This window comes from Mesoplodon bidens, assembly GCF_964165515.1.
Source record: "Mesoplodon bidens genome assembly, chromosome: 8".
Lineage (NCBI taxonomy): Eukaryota > Metazoa > Chordata > Mammalia > Artiodactyla > Ziphiidae > Mesoplodon > Mesoplodon bidens.
Genome location: NC_138165.1, coordinates 102425903 through 102452463, shown reverse-complemented (window position 1 = coordinate 102452463; position 26561 = coordinate 102425903). Strand labels below are relative to the sequence as shown.

The window sequence follows — 26561 nt, the reverse complement described above, 5'->3', positions numbered from 1 at the left end:
CAGACACCAAATGACCAGAATCTGAATGACTTTTTCAAAATTAGGATCAGAGGAAGGAGAAATGAAGAAACAAAAAGCACACACAAATACAATAAAGAAGAATTCCTGGGAAATAATAAACTTTGCAGTTTTACTTGGAAACTGTAGGTGTGGGTTTAGTTTCTTTGGCTGTAGGAGTTTGATTCTGGCGTCATATAATACTGGATTTGAACTGTGATTTTGCCACCTATTAGCTATGTAATCCAGGACAAATTACTTAAGTGCTCTGAGAATCAGTTTCCTCATCTCTAAGATGGAGATAATAATATGTAACTATAGTCATGATGGATGGGATCAATGTGAGGAATAAATGAGATCCAGTCAAGAATCAATGTCCCAATTCCTGGCTCAGAATAAATTAGCAGAAAATGTTGCCTAAATATTCTATACATATGAAATTTAAAAAGACTCTGTGTGGATCAATTATCATTGCATTTTCATAATTTATTAGTTAGTTCACAGCTTCCTGGAAACCAGCAGTCAGGGGAATGACCCAGTGGATGCGTGAGAGCCCAGGCTTAAGTCCACAGCAGGAAAGAGCCATCAGCAGATCTAGTGGTTATACAGTTATTTAGCAAATCCTCTAGGGCATTTATTTAAACAAAGCCCTTTGTTGTATCACAGACTTTAGGATAAAAATCTGTGATGAGTGTGAAGGGCAGTAGGCTCTGGTAGGAACCTTAGGATGCCTGACATGTAAGGGACCAGCTGAGAAAGAGGAAAGCAAAGAAAGGATGCCTGATGTGCAAGGGACCAGCTGAGAAAGAGGAAAGCAAAGAAAGGATGCCTGACGTGTAAGGGATCAGCTGAGAAAGAGGAAAGCAAAGAAAGGATGCCTGACGTGTAAGGGACCAGCTGAGAAAGAGGAAAGCAAAGAAAGGATGCCTGATGTGTAAGGGATCAGCTGAGAAAGAGGAAAGCAAAGAAAGGATGCCTGATGTGTAAGGGACCAGCTGAGAAAGAGGAAAGCAAAGAAAGAATGCCTGATGTGTAAGGGACCAGCTGCAAAAGAGGAAAGCAAAGAAAGAAGGATTCCAGAAACAAAGACATGTGTTTCAAGGAGAAGAGAGTGATCCACACAGTTGGAAACAAAGCAGAGGGGTCCAGGTCAGATAAAGACGCAGAGTATCCTTCTGCATTGGCCTTTTGGAGGTCATGGGTGATCTGGAGGTCATGGGTTTTCAGGGCGGTGGGCAGGAGGCAAATTGTTGCTGGCTGAGGAGTGAATAGGAGATGAACCACAGCCAGTGTGGTTAGTTATTTTATTTTTTTCAAAGAAGCTTGACTGAGATAGGAATGACAGGGAAAGGATGGCAATCCTTTGGTTACAGGACCTGAACGATCTAGAGGAAGTTTATATTAGTACGGGTTTTATATTTACATGCTTAAGGATGGAAAGAGAAAAACCAACATCAAAAGGAAAAATGAAATGGCTGAGAAAGAGGACACACCATCAGAACACGGTTCTAGTAGGAATCCCAGTGACCAGGATACCGGTAGAGGGATAGGTTCTGAATGGAAGGCAGAAAGAACTCATCCTTTCATGTGGGACGAAAGAAGGGAGGGGCCGATGCAGGTAGGGAGACTGTAGCTCAGGGAGGGGGAGGAGGTGGAGCAGGGAGCTTGAAGATAATGATAATCATTTGAATCTTCTTGGAATAAGATTCAGTTCGGAGGGCCCAGCTAAGACTGGAGCAGGAAATTACCAGAGCGTCCATCAGCTGGCTGCGATGTGGAATTCTCTTCAGGTTCTCAGCAGCCCTGGGGTCAGCATAAAGAAGGTTAAGTGGACTGGGGATTTTCTGAACTCACAGACTGGCATACCTTGGGTCCCTGTGTTCCAGGCAGGCCTTCCGGACCTGGGTATCCTTTCTGGCCGGGAGGCCCAGGGGGTCCTGGAAAGCCTTTCTCCCCCTGTTAAAATCAAAACAAGACAATAAACACACAGAACAGCAATTCCCAGGAATAAACACACCCAAAACCATCATTTTCTTTTCTTTATGATGTAATGATAATATTTTGCATATTTTTTCCTTGGATTAAAAAAAAATAGCCCTCAACAGTAAGTACAAGAGTAACTCTAAACTTTCAGCTGTTAATATTTGTCTGTAGGCTTGAAAGTGTTTGTCTTTGGTCTCCTGGAAACTCTACATTGACCCAAATGGTAGAGCTACCCAGAGCAGAGATGAAGGGAGCATGAATCAAGAACTGAGGGGTGGGGCTTCCCTGGTGGCGCAGTGGTTGAGAGTCCGCCTGCCGATGCAGGGGACATGGGTTCGTGCCCCGGTCCGGGAAGATTCCACATGCCGCGGAGCGGCTGGGCCCGTGAGCCATGGCCGTTGAGCCTGCGCATCCGGAGCCTGTGCTCTGCAACAGGAGAGGCCACAACAGTGAGAGGCCCGCATACAGAAAAAAAAAAAAAAAAAAAAAAGAACTGAGGGGAAAACCCAGTTAGAAAGATGGAGGTTGGTAGAGTGTGTTTTCTGGGGGATGGAGAGAGAGTGAAAATCAGGCACAAGAATGTCTTGAGAGTGTGCATAATTGCTATGTAGCTTGAAAGAACAACACACAGGCTATGAGTTTTAGTCCCTTCTTGATTACACAGGGATTAGGAGTTCAGTCTGCTGTTTGTGGAGGAGATGCAGGAGAGATATTGAGTGGCAAAGCGAAAAGTGTGAGCTAAATAGTTAAGAGATGATATTACGGGAAAGCCCTCAGGGATAAATGAGTAATTTAGTAATTTAGGCCCAATGAGGGACATGTTTCTGCCACAAATAATCTTCCCGTGGACATAGATCCTATGGTTACTCTTTAATAGTAAAGGCCACAGGTTGATTCAGTCAATCCAGTTACACAATTAGCAAATTTGATTTTTAAAACAGAGTGATCAAGTCAGCGATTTCACACTGGGTGTGTGCATAGACACCTAATAAAAAAAGAAATAAAAGAATGTGCTAGACCCCTCTTAATACTCTGTTACCTTCACACACCTTGAACACCATCTCACCCAGAGTAGGGAGTCCATAAATGCTTCTTGAATGCGAGAATGAATCATAGCTTTCCAACATGGATCTGAATATACTACTCTCATAGCTTCAGGAAATACCCTAAATCAAACTACACATGGATTATAGAATACTTTCAAATAAATATGGTAATTTTTATTATTTTGTCTAAAGAGCTTAAAATATGTTCTTTTCAAAATATTTTTAAGCAGTCATCTTTCAATATTGTTAAGCAATTCATTAGCATATCTGAGAAAAGGGTTTTGTAAACAAAGGAAAAACTTTAGTTCTGCCTCTGTCTTAATTATCACAAATTGAAAGTTAATGGAGCGAATTAATGAGATTTCACGGCACTCATTTTTCACTCCAATTCTACAATGGAGATGCTTTCCTTCACCGAATTTTTGCCTCAGCTAGAGTGCTGCTGCAAGATTCTTTCACCAGGGGGCGCCCTCACACCAATGCTGCAGGACAAAATCTGCAGGTTTCAATGTTTCTGTCAAAGCGAGGCAATCAAGTCGTTTTCAGTTGTTCTCTCGCGTTTAGCAACAATGTAAATAGGGTATACACATGGAGGCATTCTTATAAATTTTGTTGTTCTTTAACTTACTCTTTTTTCTTTACGGATCAAGAGAGTTACAGTAACTGCCGGTATTTATACAAGTTATCTGAAGTTTCCCTCCAAGGCCTTTTTCTACCACCCCAGGTTCATGTTTATATACAGTTACTTTAAAATTAGATTTGGAGAATGGAATATCATACTGCTGATCTTTTTGCTAGGAATGAAAGAAGAGTGTGAATCCTTTAATGAGCTCTCTGGAGAAAAGGAGCAGAATGAAGGTTTTGTGTTTACCTTCTCCCCTTTGGTCCCATCACAGAAGCACTGGCCTTTGTCTTTACAGACACAGCCCTAGGAAGAGGGAAAGAGAAAGGGTTTTGTTTAAAAATGGCTTAATAGAGCCCAACTGACAGAACAAAAGCAAACATATTTTTCTGTTCTTTGAGCATCAAACACTATTTAGCAGGAGCCCTGTGATACTGTAGCAATTTATCAATAGAAAGAGTAGAAAAGTGAGATGTATATAGAACTGTTGAGAGTACATCATTTTTATTGTATTTAGGAATTTCAAGTAATTTATTTATGCAAGAAACCAAGTTAACTCTCCTTTTTTTCGGAACAATATATAGTTGAACCAAAGACCTACTGTATAGCACAGGGAACTATATTCAATATCTTGTAATAACCTAAAATGGAAAAGAATCTGAAAAAGAAAACATATATATGACTGAATCACTTTGCCGTACACCTGAAACTAACACAACATTGTAAATGAACTATACTTCAATTAAACAATGGTTAAATAAATAAATAAAATAAAATAAATATATATATATATATAGTTGAACCATATGAAATTTCCATTGTTGTAGGTAGAAAGTGGTCTAATGTTTGCAAATTTCTTGGGTTCAGCAAAATTAACATATATGTATTTGTGTATATTAATTGGTGATATCTTCTATAGGTAATTCTAAGGTTTTCTTTTCCTGAAATAATGTTCAATACTGAGAAAAGATTATCAGTACCCATCACGTATTTTAAAGAACAAACTAATTCACTGAAGCTAATATCAAAATGCTTTTCCTTATTAAAAAACAAACCCAAAAATTTAGCTGTGAACTTGGGAACTCTTACCCATCTAACTAGTCACTTTGACACACTTACAGGCCCAGCTTTCACATCTCTGCACACGCCGACTCTAATGAAGGTCAATTTTAAAATTCCTCTCTGCCAGCAGAGGAACAAAGAGAAATAGATTCAAACAGTGGATTTTAAAAATTTTTTGACACACCTTCTATAGCTATATATTTATCTTTTGGGGGGCGGTGTTGATATTGACTGGAAGTCAGTTTATTTTCCCCAGGAAAAAATATTAATTGACAGCAGAGGCAGTGCAAGGCTAGGAGATGTGCTGGCTGGTAGGAAAAAGAAAAAGAAATTGCCTCAGATATTCCCAAAGTGGGGACCCTGTTTGTGCAATCAAAATAAGAATACACAAACATCTTTAATTGAATATATTTTCTGAGCTGAGGGCAGTAGGCTATGCTGTTATTCAAGAAAGGGGAGTCCATAGTAATTTTCATACACTCATCATTGATCCTCACCACATTTACACGCATCTCAGTTTATATGAATGGAAAGTAATTAACTGAAAAGGAAAGTCTATATTTTCCCCAAGGGTTGGCTATTTGGTTTTTTTTAGAAGACTCAATGTTTCCTCTTTTCCTCCCAGATGCTTGGGGTTATTAAGTCATACCTAGCTTAATTATTTTAATCTTGTCTTTCTAGGTTTTTAAACTTTAGTGTTCATTTCAGTCACATATTTAAGTATACTAAGTATATACTAAATCTAGTATACTAATTTAGTATACTAGTATGCTAATATCTACTAAAGCAGTAGTTCTCAAAGTGTGGATTTCCAGACCAGCAGCATCCGCATTATCTGGAAACTTCTCAGAAATGCAAATTCTCGGCCCTACCCTAGATGCACTGAATCAATAATCCTGGTGTTTGTCTCAGTAATCAAAATAGGTCCCCTGGGTGATGCTGATACTACCAATCTAAACCAATAGCTAAAATCTCAGTCTGTAAGGTAGAGCTAATTCTCTGAAGATTTCTGAACACTATGCCACTTGAGACACTCATTTGCACATCCGCTTTTTGCTTATGATGCCATTTTTTCCTCTCATCCCAGGAAAGTAGGCAGGTTTGTATGCCCCTCACTTTAGGGGTGCTTTTGTCACTGGACTGAAAGCAAAAGCTGCCTGAAGACAAGATTTCTCCTGGCTTCTGTTTCTGGAGTGTAGGGACCTGTTGACCGTTGGCCCCAAGAGTGGAAGGACCAGCAAGATGCTCCCACACGGTGTCTGGAAGAGGCAGCAGGGCCTCGGGAAGGAAAGTCCGAGTGCTACACCCAAGGGGACCAGATACTGGGGCGAGGAAGTTCAACCTGGGCAAGGAGCTGGGGCTCAAGTTTACACAGCAGTGTGGCCACTGTTTTACATGGTCAGAGACCATGAGCATCTCTGATTCTTCTGCCTCCCAGACATCACACAACACCTGGATTCCAAGCATCTCTGGACCACAGGTAAGAGGAGGCAACTGGGCAGGCCTCTAACTCCAAAGAAGATGCATGGAGGTCATCTTAATTTTATTTCTTAGAGTAAGTCATAGTCACTCTATACTACTGGGAATCTTTCAACCTTAGCTTGAACAAATAAATGTTTGCTGAACTCCTCCAAACTAGGTCAGGTCCCCCTTCTTATATGCTCCTCTGGGCCACTTGCAGTTATATGTTTAATGTATATTTTCCTTGATGACCCTAAGCCCCAGGAGAGAAGGAATTGTCCAGTCTTGTTCACAATGGCAACTGGGGCATATAATATGTCCTGAACAAATGCTTGTGGATTGACTGAATGGATAAGTGAATGGATGGAGTGCTGGTAATTTGTTTACATCCAGTTTGGTCCTGGAATTTCAATGCATGTGATGTCTATGGCTGTTGTTGGGCTGCCATGACTAAGATATTTCCTATATAAATGTATACAGATTCTATATGTATGAATTCTGAACAACTGTGATTGAAGTGGGAGAGAATGAAACTAGAAGCTTTGGCTATTTTAACACATGTTAAAATTAACACAAGGCTAATTAGTTGTTACTTGCTTGGATATAAATTTTTTTCTGGAAAAAATTTAAATCTTCAGAAGATTGAAAAACAGTACAATGAACACCTATGTACCTTCTCATCTAGGTTTCCCAACTGTTAACATGCCTTCCCAGCCTTTACAGCTCTCACTTTCTCTCTCTCTCTCTCTCCACACACACACACACACACACACACACACACACTTCCTTGCCAAACCATTCAAAAGTAGACTGTAGACACCATGACACTTTACCCCTAATACTTCTGCATGCATCTCCCCAAAACAAGAGTATATTCTTAGCCAATTACAACATTATTTCCAAACCTAAGGAAGCAACATTCATAAAATAACTTAGAGTTACTAGTTTTTAAACAAGATCTTCAGCTTTACAAGGCCCTTGATGACCATTAGAAAATGAAAAGCTATTTAATTTTTAACAAATCTTTTTTTACTTTATATTTACTTATTTACTTTATTTATTTATTTTTTGTGGCTGTGTCGGGTCTTAGTTGCAGCACACAGGATCTTTCATTGCGGGCGCTGCCTTCTCTCTCGCTGAGGCGCGCGAGCTCAATAGTTGTGGCGTGCAGGCTTAGTTGCTCTGTGGCATATGGGATCTTAGGTCCCTGACCAGGGATCGTACTCACGTCCCCTGCATTGGAAGGTGGATTCTTTACCACTGGACCACCAGGGAAGTCCCACAAATCTTTTATTTCATACCAGAGATTTGGTCTTAATCAACGATTTCACATATAATCAATACATGAGGTCTGATCTTAACAAGTGACTGTCACAGATCCAAGAAGCTTTAGAGCCCACACGGCTGCACCCAGAGGTCAGGCATGGGACTCTGAGTGTCAGCCCTTGCTCCTTTGAATTCCCTCTTGGCTGGGGACTGGTCGCCCATCAACACCAACAGCAACTCTGATCCTTGTTCTTTGTCATCAAAACCATGGCACCTGAATTTTTACATTATTGCCCTTGAGTTTGCTTGAATCTTCAGGGGTGACATATTTAGCTTTTGTTTGTATTTGGTTTCATTGTTTTCACACAAAGGTGGCAGCCTTATTTAATGGTTTGGAGCCAGCTGGTCGGTTAGTTGAAAAAGTTAGTGAAAGTGAGGAATCAAAAACAAACTAACAAAAGAAACATGAACACGTTAAGCATTTTATTTATTTTTATTTTTTTATTTTTAGTTTTTTAGCAGTATGCGGGCCTCTCACTGTTGTGGCCTCTGCTGTTGCGGAGCACAGGCTCCGGATACGCAGGCTCAGTGGCCATGGCTCACGGGCCCAGCCGCTCCGCGGCATGTGGGATCTTCCCGGACCGGGGCACGAACCCGTGTCCCCTGCACTGGCAGGCGGACTCTCAACCACTGCGCCACCAGGGAAGCCCAAGCATTTTATTTTAACTTAAAACATATAAATGCACAACAATTCAATGTTGTGAAATAGGGCCCAGGTCTTTTCTTTGGGAATGGGTCTGCTATTGAGAGGTGTAGGGCATCTCTTGCTAAGTCACATGCATAATGCATCACCGACATTTCCAGTTTGAGTTTCTTTGAAACAGGCCAATTGCTTAAAGATGCTTGTGGAGCAATCTGAGTATAGAGTCCTTCTAGATACGAATCCATGTTTCCCTCTAACTTTTTTTTTAAATAAATTCATTTATTTATTTTTGCCTGTGTTGGGTCGTCCTTGCTGCGCACAGGCTTTTTCTAGTTGTGGTGAGCAGGGGCTACTCTTTGTTGGGGTGCGCAGGCTTCTCATTGTGGAGGCTTCTCTTTTTGCGGAGCACAGGGGTCTAGGCGCGCAGGCTTCAGTAGTTGTGGCACACTGGCTTAGTTGCTCTGTGGCATGTGGGATCTTCCTGGACCAGGGCTCGAACCCGTGTCCCCTGCATTGGCAGGCAGATTCTTAACCACTGCGCCACCAGAGAAGTCCCTCCCTCTAACTTTTAAAATGTTTTCTCAGACACACTTAATTGAATAGCAGTTTTCTATCAATTTTATCTTTTCAAATCTTCCAACCTAGTTTTTACAGAAACATGTCTTTAAGAATTTTCTTATTAATTTACTTTTTAAATATAGCAGTGTGTACCTGTCAATCCCAAACTTCCAATCTGTCCCTCCCCACACCCATCCCCCCGGTAACCGTAAGTTTGAGAGAAACATGTCTTTTTTATGCATTTGTATTTAACCAATTTGTTATTTAATATTTAATTAGATGACTTTGTTATAATAATAAGTACAACTGGCAGAAGCAGCTAACTCTTGGCAATCATAAAGCTCCACCATGGAGGGGGCATATGTCAGTGTGTTAGGGAAGCCTATGGGTGTCAAGGGGGAAGCAGACAGTGGGCATCAAGTGGTCTGTCGTATAGAAGGTATGGAGAGTTCTGGTCAGTTGCTGAAAGTTAAAAGGAGAGTCATTGAGAGAGGGTCTACTGTATTATCTACTCATTTGCAGTGTCATCCACGGTGTAGATGTTCAGCCCTGTTGGCAAGACTCCAGAGCCAGGTCTAGGGCTGTGTTTCTGTGCCCAGGTGAGCAGAACTGCTCCAAAATTTTTCCAACTTTAATTTTCAGTGAAACTGGCAAGGCATCGCCTGCCTATATATCTGCACAATGGAACTGACTAGGATTTCAGAGGCTGTGACAATTTTGCTGACATGTGGATGCTCCACCTGATTGAATAAACTCAAAATTATGGTCTGGGCAGCTCTCTGGCAGATGTTCAGCTGCTTCTCTAGAAGCAAGTGCTGCAGAGAGCTGAGCAGAGGGCCATGTGAAATAAAGCACTTCCCTCTTTTTGGGTGATGATGACAGCAGCCCCAGACTCAAGAGATCCATTTCTCTTAATTGTGCTGCTTTTCTTGAAATAAATTTTTAACTTTGCAAATGTGTTTTAATAATTCAATAATTCAGATAGGTTATTTGACTAGAAGATAATAGTGGCCATATTTTCATTTTTGTTGAGTTTGATCCACTTTTTTGGACTCCCTTTTAAAACACCATGATTATATTAATGGAATATAACCCATTAATTACTACTCAAATGCTAAATCACTTGAAAACCAGTATGGCCAAATGCTATGAACTCTTAAGAAAGCATAATGATGGATATTTCTTAAGCAACATTTTAATGATTTTTCCTCTTCCAACAATAAAGTACCTCTTAGTTTCCATGTAACTTAATGAAGTGAGAAATCATTTGTCATGAGCAGAAAGCTCTTAATAATGATTTTATGGCTTTTCTCCCCCTGCTAACCATTAACACATCAGGAAGTGATCCAGGATTACATGACGTTTTAGCACCATTGCATATTAAACAGTTGAACTTGTGAGAGCCATTCATTTAATAATCACATTCATTTTTTTATGACCTCACTTAGGATGCAAAATAAACTTTGGTGGTAGAGAATCTTAAAAGCCTATGAAGTCCAGAAATTACATGCCTTCTGCCAGATCTGTATGGGATCTATTTCCAGATTTGCCAGTTACTCTCTGGAGCTTTGGACAAATTACTTAATCCTTCCAAGTTACCTCACCTGTAAAGGAAGCAATTGGGTTGGCCAAAAAGTTCGTTCCGGTTTTTCCATAACATCTTGCGGAAAAACCTGAACGAACTTTTTGGCCAACCCAGTATAATCTCTATAGGTCAATACGGTGCCGGCAGAGTGTCCTGCATTCAGTAGCAGATTCAGTCACTGGGGGCTGCTACTCTCCTTTTTGGCTGCACAATCCTGTGCCAAAGGACATACATGCTAATTTCTGATATTTTTTTTCCAAACTAGCCACCGCCTTCCCAGACATTTCCTCCTGAAGTCGTTTGTCCAGTGCCAAATAATGGGTCCTAAGCAATTGTCAGAGAGATTAAAAAGTATTTTTGTTAAACTGCAAATGGATTAAGTAGTATTTGTTAATAGTCCTCTTAGAGTTTACTGACTATATTAGCTGATTAACCAATTATGATTTGTACCTGAGCAGAGAAACAATGTTTTATTTGTTTAATAAAATAAATATTGAGGTTTGAAACATCAATTGTATTTGATGCTTAAAAATGAAAGGTGGCAGATCAAATATATTACAAAAGCAGCAAGCACTTCTGGGAACGCTAATCAATCAGCTCTCACACTTTTCTCTCTGTTTCAACTCCCATCGTGACCATGTATTGCCCGTGTATCACCTGCACACTGCCTTCTGTTCGGGGGCAGTGTGGCAGAAAGGTAAAGGGCACTGGCTCCAGGGCAGATTTCCTGGGTCTAAATGCCAGCTCTGCCAAGCCACCTGTGTGACTTTAGGTGATCTCTGGTGCCCCAGTTTCCACATCTGTAAAATGGGGTCAAACAGGTTAACACTGGTAAAGCACTTAGAAGGGTCCATAGGATGCCTACTGAGGGCTGTGAAGGAAACCAGAATGTGTCACCCCCAAATTTGCCTCTTTGATATACAAATATTATTTTGAATTGAAGATAATTAAGAAACACTAAATGAAGAAAAAGCTCCCCTCTTTTGTGCCTAAATTCAGGAAATAAATTCTCCTTTTAATAAAGACAGAATCTTAGCCCAGAGATAGCACTAGAGGAATCTGCATATAAACCTCATTAAACTAGCCCTTATCTCCTAGTTACTCCTTCACCATTTACTACCTCTAGCCCAAACCTCTTTGTCTTATCAATTCTTCACAAATTTACTGTTTCTTTGCCTGAAAGGTCTAAGTGCTTCCTCCTCTGGTCACTTCCTTGGATCTTCATTCTCTTGCAAAGGCTCCCATGCACATGTAAAAAATTTTTTTTAAATGTGTATGCTTTTCTCCTGTTAATCTGTTTTTTGTCGGTTTAATTTTCAGACCCAGCTAGGAACCCTAAGAGGGTCTAGGAAAACTTTTTCCTCCCTTACAGCTGTTACAGAGGGCTATCCATAAGGTGGGCTATTACTAATATATTAACTTAACATTGCTACTTAAATGCCCATGAGCTGAGGGCTTATTACATTTACTAGTCTGCAAGTAGGAACTGGGTCTCACAATCTTTACATCCCTTCAGCACTGGCAGGCAGTAAAAAAATTACCTAATTTTTACTCTTAAAGCTAATAAAGGATCTAATTATGCACATACACTTTAAAACTTGTTCATGAGGGCTTCCCTGGTGGCGCAGTGGTTGAGAGTCCGCCTGCCAATGCAGGGGACACGGGTTCGTGCCCCGGTCCGGGAAGATCCCACATGCCGTGGAGCGGTTGGGCCCATGAAGCCATGGCCGCTGAGCCTGCGCATCCGGAGCCTGTGCTCCGCAACGGTAGAGGCCACAACAGTGAGAGGCCCGCGTTCCCGGAAAAAAAAAAAAAAAAAAAAAAAATTGTTCATGAATAAGCCAGGACACAATTTCCAAATGAGCTTGGATGTTTCCCCTTTCTACTCTCAAAGCATCGCAGGCCCAGTTTCTGTGCATCCCTGTGCAACAGACGTGGCCTTCCCAGCCCTCCCTCCAGGCTCCCCTCCCCCCCACGCAGCCCAGCCTGGTTAGCAGAAGGGGAAGTTGGCAGCGTTCAAAGCTGGTTAACACTCTACTGAGCAGCTCTGTTGATTTTGCATTATGATTATTGACCCCCCTGCCCAGCCAATAGCCTGAGGCCAAAGTTTCTGTGTGTGAAAAGAGGAGCTGACAGACTGCGGGCCTGGCGGTGCCAGACAGACTCCAGTTCTGTTCTTTGCAGGGTCCCTACATCCGCGTCTGCCTTAAGCAACCAAATGTGAGCCTTGGCAGCCTGCCCTCCAGTGACCGAGGCCGACATCCATGTGCTGCTTTCTGCAGTGTCCCCTTCTTCCCAGCCCAGGAGCCACTGTCCCCGCACTTGTGTATCACAGGGATCTCACTGCAACTGCTACTTCCTATCTTTCTGTCCAGAGAGACAGCACTAGTCTAGACTTCTAAACCAGCCACCCGTTTTTGATTTTCTGGATGACAGCAAATGTACAGATTACTGGCTCTGACTAAGAAGGTGGCAATCAGACATATCTTGGTCCACTGGGGAATAAACTCACATAAAGCAGTGAGTGGCCTTTATACCTATAATCATTAACTCCCAGGTTTTTCTTTTTCTTTTTTTGTGGTACGCGGGCCTCTCACTGTTGTGGCCTCTCCCGTTGCGGAGCACAGGCTCCGGACGCGCAGGCTCAGCAACCATGGCTCACGGGCCCAGCCGCTCCGCGGCATGTGGGATCTTCCCGGACTGGGGCACGAACCCGCGTCCCCTGCATCGGCAGGCGGACTCTCAACCACTGCGCCACCAGGGAAGCCCATATATTTTTATTTTTCTTGCCCTAAAATGTTTTGAGTTCAGTAAGACTATGAGGCCGTTGCCTTTCATGTAAGATTAATAGACTCTACAGTATCCTATGTAAAGGATGCTGTGGAGAAACTGAACTTCGATCAGGACTCTAATGATACCAGGAGGCAGCATTCTGTGAGCGCTGCTCAGGGTGCACTGCCTAGTGCGTGATCCGATTGATATGTGGTAACAGTTCTGTGAAGCAGATGCTATTATTAGTCCCTTCTTCCAGATAAGACAACTGGGAGATTAAGAGGCTACAGGTGGTAAGGAACAGAGCTGGGGAATCTGAACCCAGGGCGGTTGACCCATGCCATATTCTCAACCCTATGCCCTGTGTCATTATTGACCGGCTCTGTGGGCTACCGAGACATTGGGGGAGAGAGAATGCACATCTCCTGCCCTCATCTCGTCACTGCATTGCAAGGATGTAATAAAATCCCAGCAATAAGCATAACATGGTTGTTCATGAAATCAGCTGGGTTGGCATAGTGCAGTCCACAGGTCAAATCCGGTCTGCCCTCTTTTTCTGTATAGCCTGTGAGCTAAGAATGGTTTTCATATTTTCAAATAATTGACAACAAAAATCGAAAGAAAAATAATAGTTTGTATCATGAAAATTATGTGAATGTCAAATTTTGGTGTTTGTAAATAAAGTTTGGTGTATCATCACTAAAATATTTGTGGGTATTTGTTGTCTGTCTTGTTATGTAGGTATCAACATAATATCCTTGATTTTGCCTCTTGACCCTTTATGGAAAAAGCTTGTTAACCCCTGGTGTAAATTATCTTGATTATATGTTTTGTGGCAGTACAAAAGTTACATAAAAACATTAAAAGAGAAGCTAAGGAATTTATCAGCTCTGAGCTCTGGTGAGAGATGGTTTTTCTGCCTCCAAATGTCAGACAGGAATTTCTCTCTTTTCCTCCCATCCCTCCCTTTTCTGCTTTTTCCCCCATCACACTTAAGCCCAAGATAATGCAATTTTGGGACTGGAAGAACCCTGAAGATCATCTAATCCAAAAGTTCCTAGTGCTTTGGAATTTACAGAGATGTAAAATAAAATATATATTTTTTAATGGACACAAACCTAGGACTGACCTATTTATAATTTGCTCTGTAAGGGCAATGGCCACCTACAAACACAAACCAACAAATCTACCCTCTCACTCACCAATCTGTCATCTACCACTGTCGTCATTCTGTAAAAATCAATGAATTACTTAAAAAACTATGAAGGAAGCAAGGAAATGCTCACAGAGTACAAGATGCTCTTTTAAAATGAAAAGAAATAACTTTTTCTTCATAAAAAATCTCTACACTGTTCTTATTGTTTTCATTTGCCTTAGTCTGATGAAAGTCTACACAGATATGACTCTGTGAAGCGCTAAACTAGGCATGACTGCCCCCTCTCTCTGCCCCCATCCCCTCTGGCTGGCCACTATTTGCTTAGTGACGTATTGCAGCATGGTTTTCTGTTTGAGAGGTGACAGCAAGTTAATCTCATACTGCATAAGGCAGGCTAATGAATTAATTTTTAAAAATCTGATGCGTCTTTCAAGAACCAATGTCTTTGAACACACACACAAACACACAAACCCCTGCCACAAATGCCACAAATGGTAGAAAGTTCCAACTTCAGACCCACAGGTGGAGACACATGTTGGGAGATGGGGTCCCTTAGTTTGCATGCCTGGTTTGCCTGGGCATAGGACCAGGTCTTTCAGATAATATCTTTGATAATACTGTTTAAAAAAAAATAAAATGTAGCTTGTATACAAAACTCAGTTCTCCCATTTTCATTTGATAATCAGTGAATAAGCACTTAATAGGATTTTACCTGTTAACTGACAATTGAACCAGGCACTTCAGGGTTCTGGTTGATCTTTCCAGCATGTGCTGCTTCAGATGGGAGTAAATCTCCTGGGAGAAGCTGCCCTTAGCCCTTGTCCATGTGGAGAATGACCACATGCCTTTCACCACTTCCACAAGCTGTTACTTGGCTAACTACACCAATTGTCAATGGCGAATCTAAAGTGCATTTAAAAGTTTTACATTTTTCCATTTTGGTTCTGGGAGGGTTGTTAAGAGTTCTTAGAAACCTGGTACTTAATCACAGAAATGTAAGACATTTTAAGGAAAAATCTATTTTGTATCCGTGAACTTAAAAGTATGAAAGAAAGAAGAAGCTGTATCCGTGAACTTAAAAGTATGAAAGAAAGAAGCTGAGGGTCACCCATAAGACAAGGCCACTTTTCCAAATGGAAGCCTTCTTTGGATTCTAGGGAAGATTCCGATGTCACATTATCTGGAAATATGGACACTGCTTGAGTAGCAATACTATTCTGAAAAAAAGCAGGAAAAACAGGCTCACTCATATGAGAGTTAATCCAGAAAGACAGTTGCTTAAATAACTTCGTATGTGTCCTCTCCTTTTGAACACCAGAATAAGATGATGGATAAAGAATTTTAAAAGTATCAACCCACAAGACAAGTAAAATAGGTGAGAAGACAAAACAAGATTAAGAAAGTGTCAATTAATTTTTGGAAGATGGAGGTGAGTGCAATCTTCAAGTCAAGTGGGATGGTACATTTATGAATACATTGGCACATAGTCTCTGTTCCAATAAAAGACAAGATATAAAAATAGAAAATAAAACAGACAAACTCAAAAAACAAGATGCATGTTTCCGTTGAGCAAAATGGCATGGCAACATACAGCAGTGGGAGAGGCTGAAGCCTTAGGTGGCTGGACTGAGTCTGAAGCCTCCTGTGGTACCTGGGAGACTGGCTCCTGTACAGAAAAGGGAGCATGAACCAAGAAACACCATTTTAACACTATTTGGATTGGGGTCCTGGAGGACTCCCAAGAAAGGCAGCCCTCAAAAGCTTGGCACACACAGAGGAGAAAGAGAAAAGAAACAACAAAAGTTGGAACAGAGCTGTGGTAGCCAGCCTCCAAAATGGCCCCAGCGATACCTCGTCCTGGTGTCTGTGCTCTTGTGTGGTCCCCTCCCACATTGAACCAAGGTTGGTCTGTATAACCAAATAGAATAAGGCAGATGTGATGTTATGTCACTTCTGAGAATAAGTCATAAAAAGACATTGTGCCGTCTGCTCTCTCTCTTGGATTACTTGCCTTGGGAAGCCAGTTGCCTTGATAAGTCAAGGAGCCTTAGGAAGAGGCCCATATATTGAGGAACGATCCTGTGAATGACCTATTTTCAAGCTTCTCTTCCAACTCTGTCAAGCCTTAGATGACTACTGCTCCAGTCTATAGCTTGACTGCAGTTCCATGGGAGACTCTGAGTCAGTACCAACCCGCTAAGCTGCTCCCAGATCCCTGACCCTCAGAAAACGTATGAGATAACCAGTGTTTGATGCCTTAAAGTGCAATATTGTAGGATGACTTGTTAGGCAGCAATAAATAATACAGGGGGCTGAAGTAAAATTGCAAGTTTGATGGAAATGATGAAGGAGAAATTCAGGAAATCTTCCTAGAAAATAGGACAAAAGGAAGAGAGGTGAATAGTAAGAAAAAAGCTAAGGTTTGAAGATCAATCCAGGATGTCCAGTGTCTGTCCAACAGGAGTTTCGGAAAGGTAAAAGAGAGAAGATAGAAAGGAGGAAATTATTAAAAAAATAATGCCAAGAAACAATTTTCTCGAGTGAAAAAAATAAATTTTCAGATTGATAGGGCCTACGAAATGTCTTCCTCTCACAAACACACACATCGGAGGCACATTATCATAACAACACAGAACGCTGGGAACCAAGATCCTAGGAGTAAACAGGCAACAAGAAACAGTCGCATACAAAGACCTTGAAGTCCAAAAGGCATTGGATGTGTCAACAGCAAGGCCACGAGGGACATATGGCTTGAGTCCTTCAGAATTCTGCGGGAAATTGATTTTCAACCCACACTTTACACTCACCAAATGATACATAAGTTTGAGAAGACAGACATTTTCAGATGTGTAATGAACAAAAATATTACCTTCCAGGCACACTTTCAGAGTAAACTACAGGAAGATGTGCTCCACCAAAAAAGAGAATTAGGTCAGGAAAAGGGAAAGATATGGGATCCAGGAGAGAGACCTAACTCAGAATGACAGTCTCAGATGATGATGGTACACCTGACCCAGATTGGAACCAGATGGTACACCTGACCCAGATTGGGGCCCCAAGGGGACACCGAGGAAACAAGAAAATTGTCTGACGAGTGAGACAGTAGGAAATTTGAAGACTTTGGGAAAAACAAAAGTTTGTCCAAGAAAGTCTACAAACATGAAAAGTAGTGGCTCAGCCGTGGACAAAATTTCCAAAACCATGCACTACTGATTTAACCAAAAGTTACGATACAAGCGTGTTGAGAAGATTTGAGGAAAAGGAGGGAGGTGGGTCATGGGAGAGTCCTCCCTTACCAAACTGCAAGTCAGTAGATAATGTCAAAAGTGGCACACTGAGAAGTAACTCTATAAGCCCGTTTTTCAGAAACATGGAGGTGAATAAATGGAAGAAATCGACACAAGAATTGAAAGTGGTGGCCTCTGTGGAGGGGAACATGGGAGAGGGTAACCGGAAGAGGGACTTTGTTTTTGTTCTGTCTTTCATATTACAAGTATTTTATCATTATCACTATTATTTTTTACTATCTGCATACTTTATGTTGCTAAAAATTAATAGTAAAAAAATAAAGTTCACCCAGAACAATAAAAAAGAAAGTTCACCTCAAAAACAGAAAATTTCCTGTTCCTTTACATTTAAGGTTCTATAATTTATTGTATTCTCAAACAAAGAAGCATTCTAAGTTCATATTAAGTGATGTTTTCCTTCAATTTGGAAAACTACCAATTTAGTTCTGACTTCCCAGTAGAAAAAAAAAACGGTCAGAATAAACACAGGAAAATTTTAAGAAAAATGATTCAGACACATGATGAAGAAACCTCAAGCTGACAATTCTCTGAGACAAAAATAAATCTGGAGGTTGCCTGAGAGCTCAGTTGCTGGTAGTGGAGACCTACGTTCTCCCTTGTTATAAATCATGGAATATTAAGACTGCAAGAGGCCTTAGGGTTATCCATCTCATACCGATTCTGAGGTTGGTCCAGATTTTATCTAGAGCCCAGAACTTCTAATTTTCCCTTGGCTAGAGGAGCTGACTGCCTTTTGGAGAGACTGCAAACTTCATGCACAGAGATGGTACTGCACACAAGCTCTCCTGCCCACAAACCTGTAAGCTCACCATAGAGAAGGAGAATTCTTTATGGCTGAATTGCACTCGGGCACAATTCCTGGCTTAGGTTGGTCACCCCTATGAAAATGTCTTCTCCGTAACAGTGGATAGTAGATGCTGTCCAATTAACATTTTGATTAGGGTTGGACACAAGCCAATAAGTCATGAATATAACTTTCTATAAAGCATAAGAAGAGAATCTGATACCCTGAATTTGCTTTTGAAGACGTATAATATAAATCTTTTGGATGGTTTGTTGCATTTGTTGTGATTAGCATCCTTATGTGATAGCACCAATTCAAACCTAATTGTGATTCAGAAAAATCTCTCTTTCGTTTCATGGTACTACAACTAAAATTTAGGATAACAGCTCTCAACTTTTAGTATCTATAAATTACCTGGAGCTCCAGGTAGGCATGCTTTTCCCAGGATCCCTTCCTCACGAGTAAGTCCGAGGGCCTAGCATCTGCATTTGAAACAAGCAGCCCAGAAGACTGGGTTCCCCAGACCACACTTTGAGAATCTCCTCAGCATATCAAGCATGAAGCAGGAACTAAGACTCATCTGGAAAACTATTATACTAATCTCTGTGCTATTTATGAAATAATGAAAACAGCATTTATTTTTAAAATAGAAGATGGTTGGGATTAATTACCAACCCTAAATAGATACCCCAAATTGCATTACATCACTTCCTCTATTAAAATTATTTGTTCCTCAGCACGATGCCCATCAGCAAGATGTATGAGGCTCTTTGTATTCTGGTCCCTCTATTTCCCCAGCCTCAGAGGCCACCACTCACCCTTGCTCTCATTCCCATTCCTGTGCTTTTCCACATGGTCCTTCTTTGGCCTGAATGCGCACTTCTCACCACCCCTTACCCTGCTTGGCTAAGCTTTGCTCATTCGGGAGCAGTTCAAAGTTTACTTCTTTCTGGAAGACGATTTCCCTAAATCCTCTAGGTAGTTAGTGGCTCTCTCCTCTGTTTTATGCATAACTGCTCTCATATTACATGTCTAATTGCATTGTAGGTATTTGTTTACATGTCTTCCTCTATCACCTGACAAACCTTCTCATAGGAAGCCACACTTTACTCGTCTCTGTGTTTCTGGCAGTGGGGACAGTTCCCAGGGCAGGTCTGGGGGGGAGGAGCAGTTCTCCCAGGGGAGAAATTGTCTCCTTAGCTGTGGCACATGACATAAGGGGCCCCTCTGCTTATAAACGAGGCCCTCTAGACACACCAGAATGGTGGGAGTGGTCCATATGTATGGAAAGGTAAAAAGAGTAATATAACAAACACCCCTTTGCCTACCACCCAGAGTAAGAAATACCATACTACGAATACAGTTGGAGTCCCCTTTGTTGTCTCTGAATCCTCAATTAAGTTTGTTCTATGAAACTGTCTTATTCTGGGGAAAATTGAACAAGTGGCTCTCTGTCCTGCTCTGATCCACGAATGGAACGAGAACAGTGGAAACTGAGATGCTTGGGAGATTCAGTCTTTAGCAAGTACAGGAAATCAGAAGAAGAAGCTACCAAGAAAATGCAGAATTTGCAGAAGTCTTGGGCAGAACTTGGACTTCCCATGGATTTGAGATGGCATTCAAAGAATTTCAAGTGGTTTTAAACCTCAAAGGATAGGGTACTCCTAGATAGCTCTGGGGCTACAATTGCAAACAGTAGATGCTCAATATATGTCGACTAGATGAAAGACAGATTACAGGTTGCTAAATACATAAAGATGGTACATAAAATTGGTGGTAGGGGTAATTTATATAACTATATAAAATATATAACTATGATTATAGTGATGAAGGAAGGTTAAAAATGAAACTGGGCAAATATCAAGAGTAATACAATGTTTCACAGCTCTGAAAACAGACCATGGAGAGATAAGTAGGGGAATATAATGATGACAGCTAGAGTGAGACATCCTACAAAAATAAGTAAGAAAGTGTAAGCTATGTCTCTGGAAAAACAAACGTGGATATTTTAGACATTTTAATGATTGACTGAATATCTCTTCTCATCCACATGACTAATGCCAAGTAAATAAAATCTTAGGAGCAGATAAATGAGAAAGCCATGGGAGAATTAACCAGAGTCCTTAGGATTAGCACTGGTGAAAAAAAATCCATTAGCTGGCAGAATGTAGTATTATAAATAGGAGGGGCACTAAGAGAAGAATAAATGCATGAGCTGGAAAGCAGAGTAAGAGGAAAAGGCAAAGACGAGAGGAAAAGCTGGGTCAGAGGATAGAGATTTCATTCTATGCTATTTCATTTTTGATTAGAAGATGAGAAATTCTGCGTAATGGTGATATCTGTTTTGCAGGAATACAGAAGGATATGATAAACGGATTTTTAAAGTTAATTCTGTATTTCAGAATAAAAAATACAAGTAGGCAAAATAACGTAATTTAGAATGCAAACAACTGAAATTCGGATCACTAAATTTCTAACTGTTAAGCATCAGATATGTTTTGGAGCTCTCTGAGATGATTCTATTTGCACACCAGGAATTCCTAATGTTTGCTTTGCTTTTCTCATACTATTAAAAATATCTTGTGTTGTTGCTGAAATAAAGTTTGCTTGTTCAGAGCAGGCATCTAGATAGCTTGCTTCATTGTTAGTTTTGGAATGAAGACTACAGAAAGAACAACAAAAGTGCATTTAAATTAGTTTTCTTAGGACAGAGATATAAGCAGTATCACATCCTAATAAGAAAGGCAGTGTTTTTAAATGACATCTTTTCAAATGTGTGATTGCATTTAGAGAACCCTAAAAGGGGTTTAGCTATTCTGGCAAATTCAAAATAATTATGTATATAATGTATATATATATACACACACAATTTATATACAGCATGTATGTATATATATATATGCAGACAAGTAAAATGGTGTGGCTGTCTGTTAATAGGACTTTGGCAGTCAGGGTTCATTAGAGCTGCAGTGTCATGGGCTGTGCTATAGTCATTATACAATGTTGCTATTCAGTCACATTCAGGTTTTTCAAAAGTCATTTACTCTGGGAGTTTGAATGTGTATTTTAATGGATGAATGTGGCTATCACAGAAGCCCTGAGAGCATCTCCTGCCCTCCGGCAAGCACAGTCTTGTTTGCAGAAACACGTTGCCCAACGGAACAAGCAAAGCCAGTAATGTCCAAAATAATGTTTAACTCGAAGGCCTCCGAATATTTTTTTAAACATGTTTTTTGATGCGGACCATTTTTAAAGTTTTTATTAAATTTGTTACAATACTGCTTCTGTTTTGTTTTGGCCTTTTGGCCGTGAGGCATGTGGGATCTTAGCTCCCTGACCAGGGACCAAACCCTCACCCCCGGAATTGGAAGGTGAAGTCCCAACCACTGGACCGCCAGGGAAGTCCCCAGGCCTCCAAATTTTAATACTTCATCTCTAAAGAAAAATACTGAGGTCCCATCAGAGACTGCACTGATCAAGTCTTTTATACAAGCACACTTTTCTTGAACAATGATCTCTGCTATTGAATTCAGTTGCTGAAACCACAAGTTTCATTTCTGAATCTTCGCATGGTAAATACACTACTAGATGACATATTGATAATTTTTCACAATTTACAGCTTCCCTGGAAAAAGAGAGGAAAGCCCCAGAATTCATCGTCATGTAGTGATGTAGTGTACAACAGTATTATTTTTTTTCTGTCTGATATCAGCATTTTCTACAGCCCAAATCTATAAACTGTGGTTCTTGGCACAAATACCCAAATACAACAGGGCTATAGCCAAAACAATGTGGTTAAAATCAAGACACCCTGTTGCAAATGTTTAAAACTAGCAACTATGCCTTTATAACCTGCACACGGGCTGCTTGGTGAGTACCATGTTTACGAATTGCTCCGTTACAAAAGGAGCAAAGTGGGTGAGGTAGCAAGTCACGTCACTAATCCATATATGATGATTGAAAAAATTCTTATTTTGACCCAGGGTTATTGGAAAACATGAAATGTTCTAAGTCTAATTTCTAGATAACTGGAGTTTATGCCTCGAAGTTCCCAACCTTGATCACCTGTCATTGTATTACACACTCCTCTGCCTTTGTAAATAGATTTTAAGTAGCATAATCTTCCTTCTCTAAACACTATTGCTGTCACTGTCAACATTTTCATATCCTAATGGATTCTTGGCAAGTCGCTGATAATTAAGAAATATTTGTTGATTGATGGTATTACATGTAGAGAGAGATTTGCATCTATATCATTTGACTACAACATAGTATATGGCTTCAGTTGTTAAATATCCTTTTTTTTTTTTAAGGAAGGATTTTTTTGTGTGATATTGGCATTCTGCCTTTCCTTCTTTCTGCTGTTGGTTTGCTGCCTGTAGCTGTCTGTATTTCTTGCTTCATTTCTAATTGTTTCATATGTGTTATTAAGAAATCAGGTAACTAGAGTTTGGTAGAATTGCTTACAAATTCAGAATAAAAAGACTCTGGGTAAAGTCTGAAGGCCTCAGCTGTAAACAAAGTTCAGGAGATTTGTAGTCTTGTCCAGGTTGTTTATTATCTTCTAGATAATTGAAATTGCTAGGTAAGGGTGGTGTTTATGTAACTAATAAGTAAATGTTACATTTTTATTAAATAAAATATATACAGTCATATTTTACATATCCTCTTATTTCTAAAAATGTTTGGTTGTGGTACAATATACATAACATAAAATTTACCATTTTAACCAATTTTTTTTGCACAGGCTCCGGAAGCTCAGTCTCAGCGGCCATGGCTCACGGGCCCAGCTGCTCCGCGGCATGGGGGATCTTCCCGGACTGGGGCACGAACCCGTGTCTCCTGCATCGGCAGGTGGACTCTCAACCACTGCACCACCAGGGAAGCCCCCATTTTAACCATTTTTAAGTGTCAGTTCAGTAGCGTTAAGTGCATTCACATAGAGCAATCAATCTCCAGAATTCTTTTTATCTTGCGAAGTTGGAATGCTATACCCATCAAACAACAGCTCCCTGTCCCCTCACCCCAGCCCCTGACAGCCATCATTTTTTCTGTCACTATGAATTTGACAACTCTAGGGACCCCATATAAGTGGACGCACAAATGACTTGTCTCTTGGTGACTGACTTATTTCATTTAGCATAATGTCCTCAAGGTTCATCCATGTTGTAACATGTAAACACTCTCTTATTTGCTTTATCATAATTAAAATTTTAATATCAGAAGAGTAGTACAAACATCTGTCATTGAAAGCCAAGGTCACGAAATGCATACCTGCCTACATGAAGCTAGGAAAAACTGAGGGAGTATAAATCTGCCCATAAAAGACACAAGATTTCAAAAGGGGTTGGTTACATACATTACAGCATATCAGTACAGTGGAGTATTATGGAGACACATAAAAAGACAAGGCAGATCCATATGTATTACCTCGGAGAGAAGATAAGACATTAAGTGAAGAAAATAAATTGCTAAACAGCATGGTCATATTTCACATTTTTGTATGAAGCATATATGTATATGTGTAGAAATTTTGGAAGTATATACATGAAATGATTAAAAATGATTATCACTGGGGGTGGGATATGCCTTTCAAATATGCCTTTCATATTTGACTTTTTACTTTCTTTAATTGTTTTAAAACTTATGCATGTACATTACTTCCTAATCTGGAAAAGAAACAATAATAACAATTTTCCTTTTTTTTCAAAAAAAAAAAAAGAAATAATGATGATTATGAGGGAATGGTAGGCTGTTGACTTATCCACAAATATAAAAAAAATTCATTGCTGAGAAATGTCTATGTTTTAGGTTTAGCTTATGTTAATTTCTCATTTCAGTCCTACGTTCTAAGACAACTAAACAACAACAACAAACCCAAAAATTCGAATACAAGTTTCATACATTCAAGAATGAGTCAGTCTGAAAACAAATATTTTCACGCACGCTTTTCATTTTTGTGGAGTGGGTAAATAGTGCCTTGGGTAATGATGTGATAAGAGGTTCTTAAAGCAGACGCCCAGACTGCAGAACTCTATGGGTTTACAAGAAAGCTCTTCAGAATATGGGGCGCTACATAACGAGAAGGAAGCTAACAATGGCCATGACCATATTTCAGAGGGCTCGGCAGTGACTCTCAAGTTCTCTACACACAGATGTTTGCCACGTTTTCCACTTTCCACAGCCAGTGCCTATAATTCGTAATGAATAGGCATTTGAAGAATGGAAAGCCAGTCGTATACCAGGATCTAGCTTTAGGATTGTAATGTGTTTTACAGGCTCTGGCTTACGGAATAAAAACTGAAAAAAGACACAATTCTGAACACACTCTATAGTCACCTGGCTTTAGAGCAAGAAACAGAGAAAAAAGGTTTGGATGCTAAGCTGTCATGAAAATGCAACTTCCTTTAAAATGTATGAGACAGGGCTTCCCTGGTGGCGCAGTGGTTGAGAGTCCGCCTGCCGATGCAGGGGACGCGGGTTCGTGCCCCGGTCCGGGAGGATCCCACATGCTGCGGAGCGGCTGGGCCCGTGAGCCATGGCCGCTGGGCCTGCGCGTCCGGAGCCTGTGCTCCTCAATGGGAGAGGCCACAACAGTGAGAGGCCCGCTTGCCGAAAAAAAAAATGTATGAGACAAACAGCATATGTCTAAACCAGAGAAGATGCGAATGACAAAATCCCCATCGAAGAAGCCTTCTCTGCTAGAACATTGGAAATATTAATGGTATGTCTGATATGCTTTCCAAGTGTGCATATTTAAGGGATTATAATACTAAGACATTGTGTTTTACTAGGTTATCAAGAATTTTCACACCAATTACCATTCTTTTTTTTTTTTTTTTTTTTTTTTTTTGCGGTAGGCGGGCCTCTCACTGCTGTGGCCTCTCCCCCTGCGGAGCACAGGCTCCGGACGCGCAGGCCCAGCGCCATGGCTCACGGGCCCAGCCGCTCCGCGGCATGCGGGATCCTCCCAGACCGGGGCACGAACCCGTGTCCCCTGCATCGGCAGGCGGACTCCCAACCACTGCACCACCAGGGAAGCCCCAATTACCATTCTTGATTTTGTGGTTTGGTACCTAAGAGTCCCCAAAGCATACAGATTTCTCAATATGTGGAAGGTATAATGAACCAGAATCCAATTTACTCAAGTCATCTTCAGAACTGATTCTCAAATAATATAGAGTTAGATTCTTTCCAGGAGCATATTTTCATCTGTGGTTGCTTGTAAAATGCAACCAGACTCTTGTTCCACTGGGGCTCTAACTTTATTTTCATATGCCTCTTATCACCAAAAGACTGAAACAAGAATTTACATCTCATAGGTGTGGTTTAGAGCAGGAGTAGAAATACAGCCTGCAGGGCAAACCGGGTCTACCACCTGTTTTTGTATGACCCTCGAGCTAAGAATCTAAAGATGTAAAAACATTATCAGCCTTTCCAGGAGAGCAGTTGCTTAAAATATTTACTTTCTGACTCTCCAAAAAGAGTTTTTTGGCCCTGGTATAAAGTAGAAAGGATTGGAACTAAACAGAGAGCAAGAAGACTTGAGTTATTTTTCAGACTGTGTGATTTGGGGCTGGCTAAAGACCTTCTCTGGGTTTCCATATTCCTATAACATATGGTCTCTTTTAATTTAATTCTAGTTTGTGTTTCCAACAACACTGTAGCTATTTAAGAAATTCTAACAAACTTAATTTGCACAGCACCCAGAGAATAGCACTGTGACCTCAATTTGCTTTGGAGGAAGCCAAGCTGGGTCAAGATGAAAGGAAGTAATTATGGTGTTTACAAGTTTCTAAATGTCAAACCAAAAAGTCTGACGGAAACAGGTTGTTTATGAATGGCTGAGGCAATAATGATTGAGTCAAGAACCATCTCTAGTGCAAGGGTCTTGAGTTTTACTTTAAACAGGTTTATAGTCTTCAAATAGACAACAGGGGCAATGCTGTGTCTTGACTCTGAAACCTCTCAATGACTTTCACCAGGACCCTACAAATCGTGGATGTTCACCCCACACTATGGCCTGACATTTGAGGCCTGGGAGTGAGAGCTGAGAATGTGCTTTTAGCGGTAAGACAGGAGCAATACACACCAGGGATGACCAAGAACTACAGTAAGTGAGAAGCACCATTCTAAAATGTACATGGAAGTGTAATAAGCCCACAGTAGCCAAAACAGATCTGAATAAAAGGACCAGGGACTAAGGACTAATAAGAACCTGCTGTATAAAAAAAATAAATAAAATTCTAAAAATCCAA

The 26561-nt window shown here is 40.6% G+C and overlaps 1 protein-coding gene across 1 annotated transcript in view; it reads right to left on the bottom strand.

Moving 5' to 3' along the window:
* Positions 1-26561, bottom strand: part of COL4A3 (collagen type IV alpha 3 chain) — a 141824-nt gene that overhangs the window by 70643 nt on the left and 44620 nt on the right. Inside the window, exons 2-3 of the mRNA XM_081243313.1 lie at positions 3898-3954; positions 1864-1953 (exon numbers count right to left, since the gene is read on the bottom strand). Coding sequence (XP_081099439.1) covers positions 1864-1953; positions 3898-3954 — 147 coding nt within the window. The remainder of the gene's footprint in view (positions 1-1863; positions 1954-3897; positions 3955-26561) is intronic.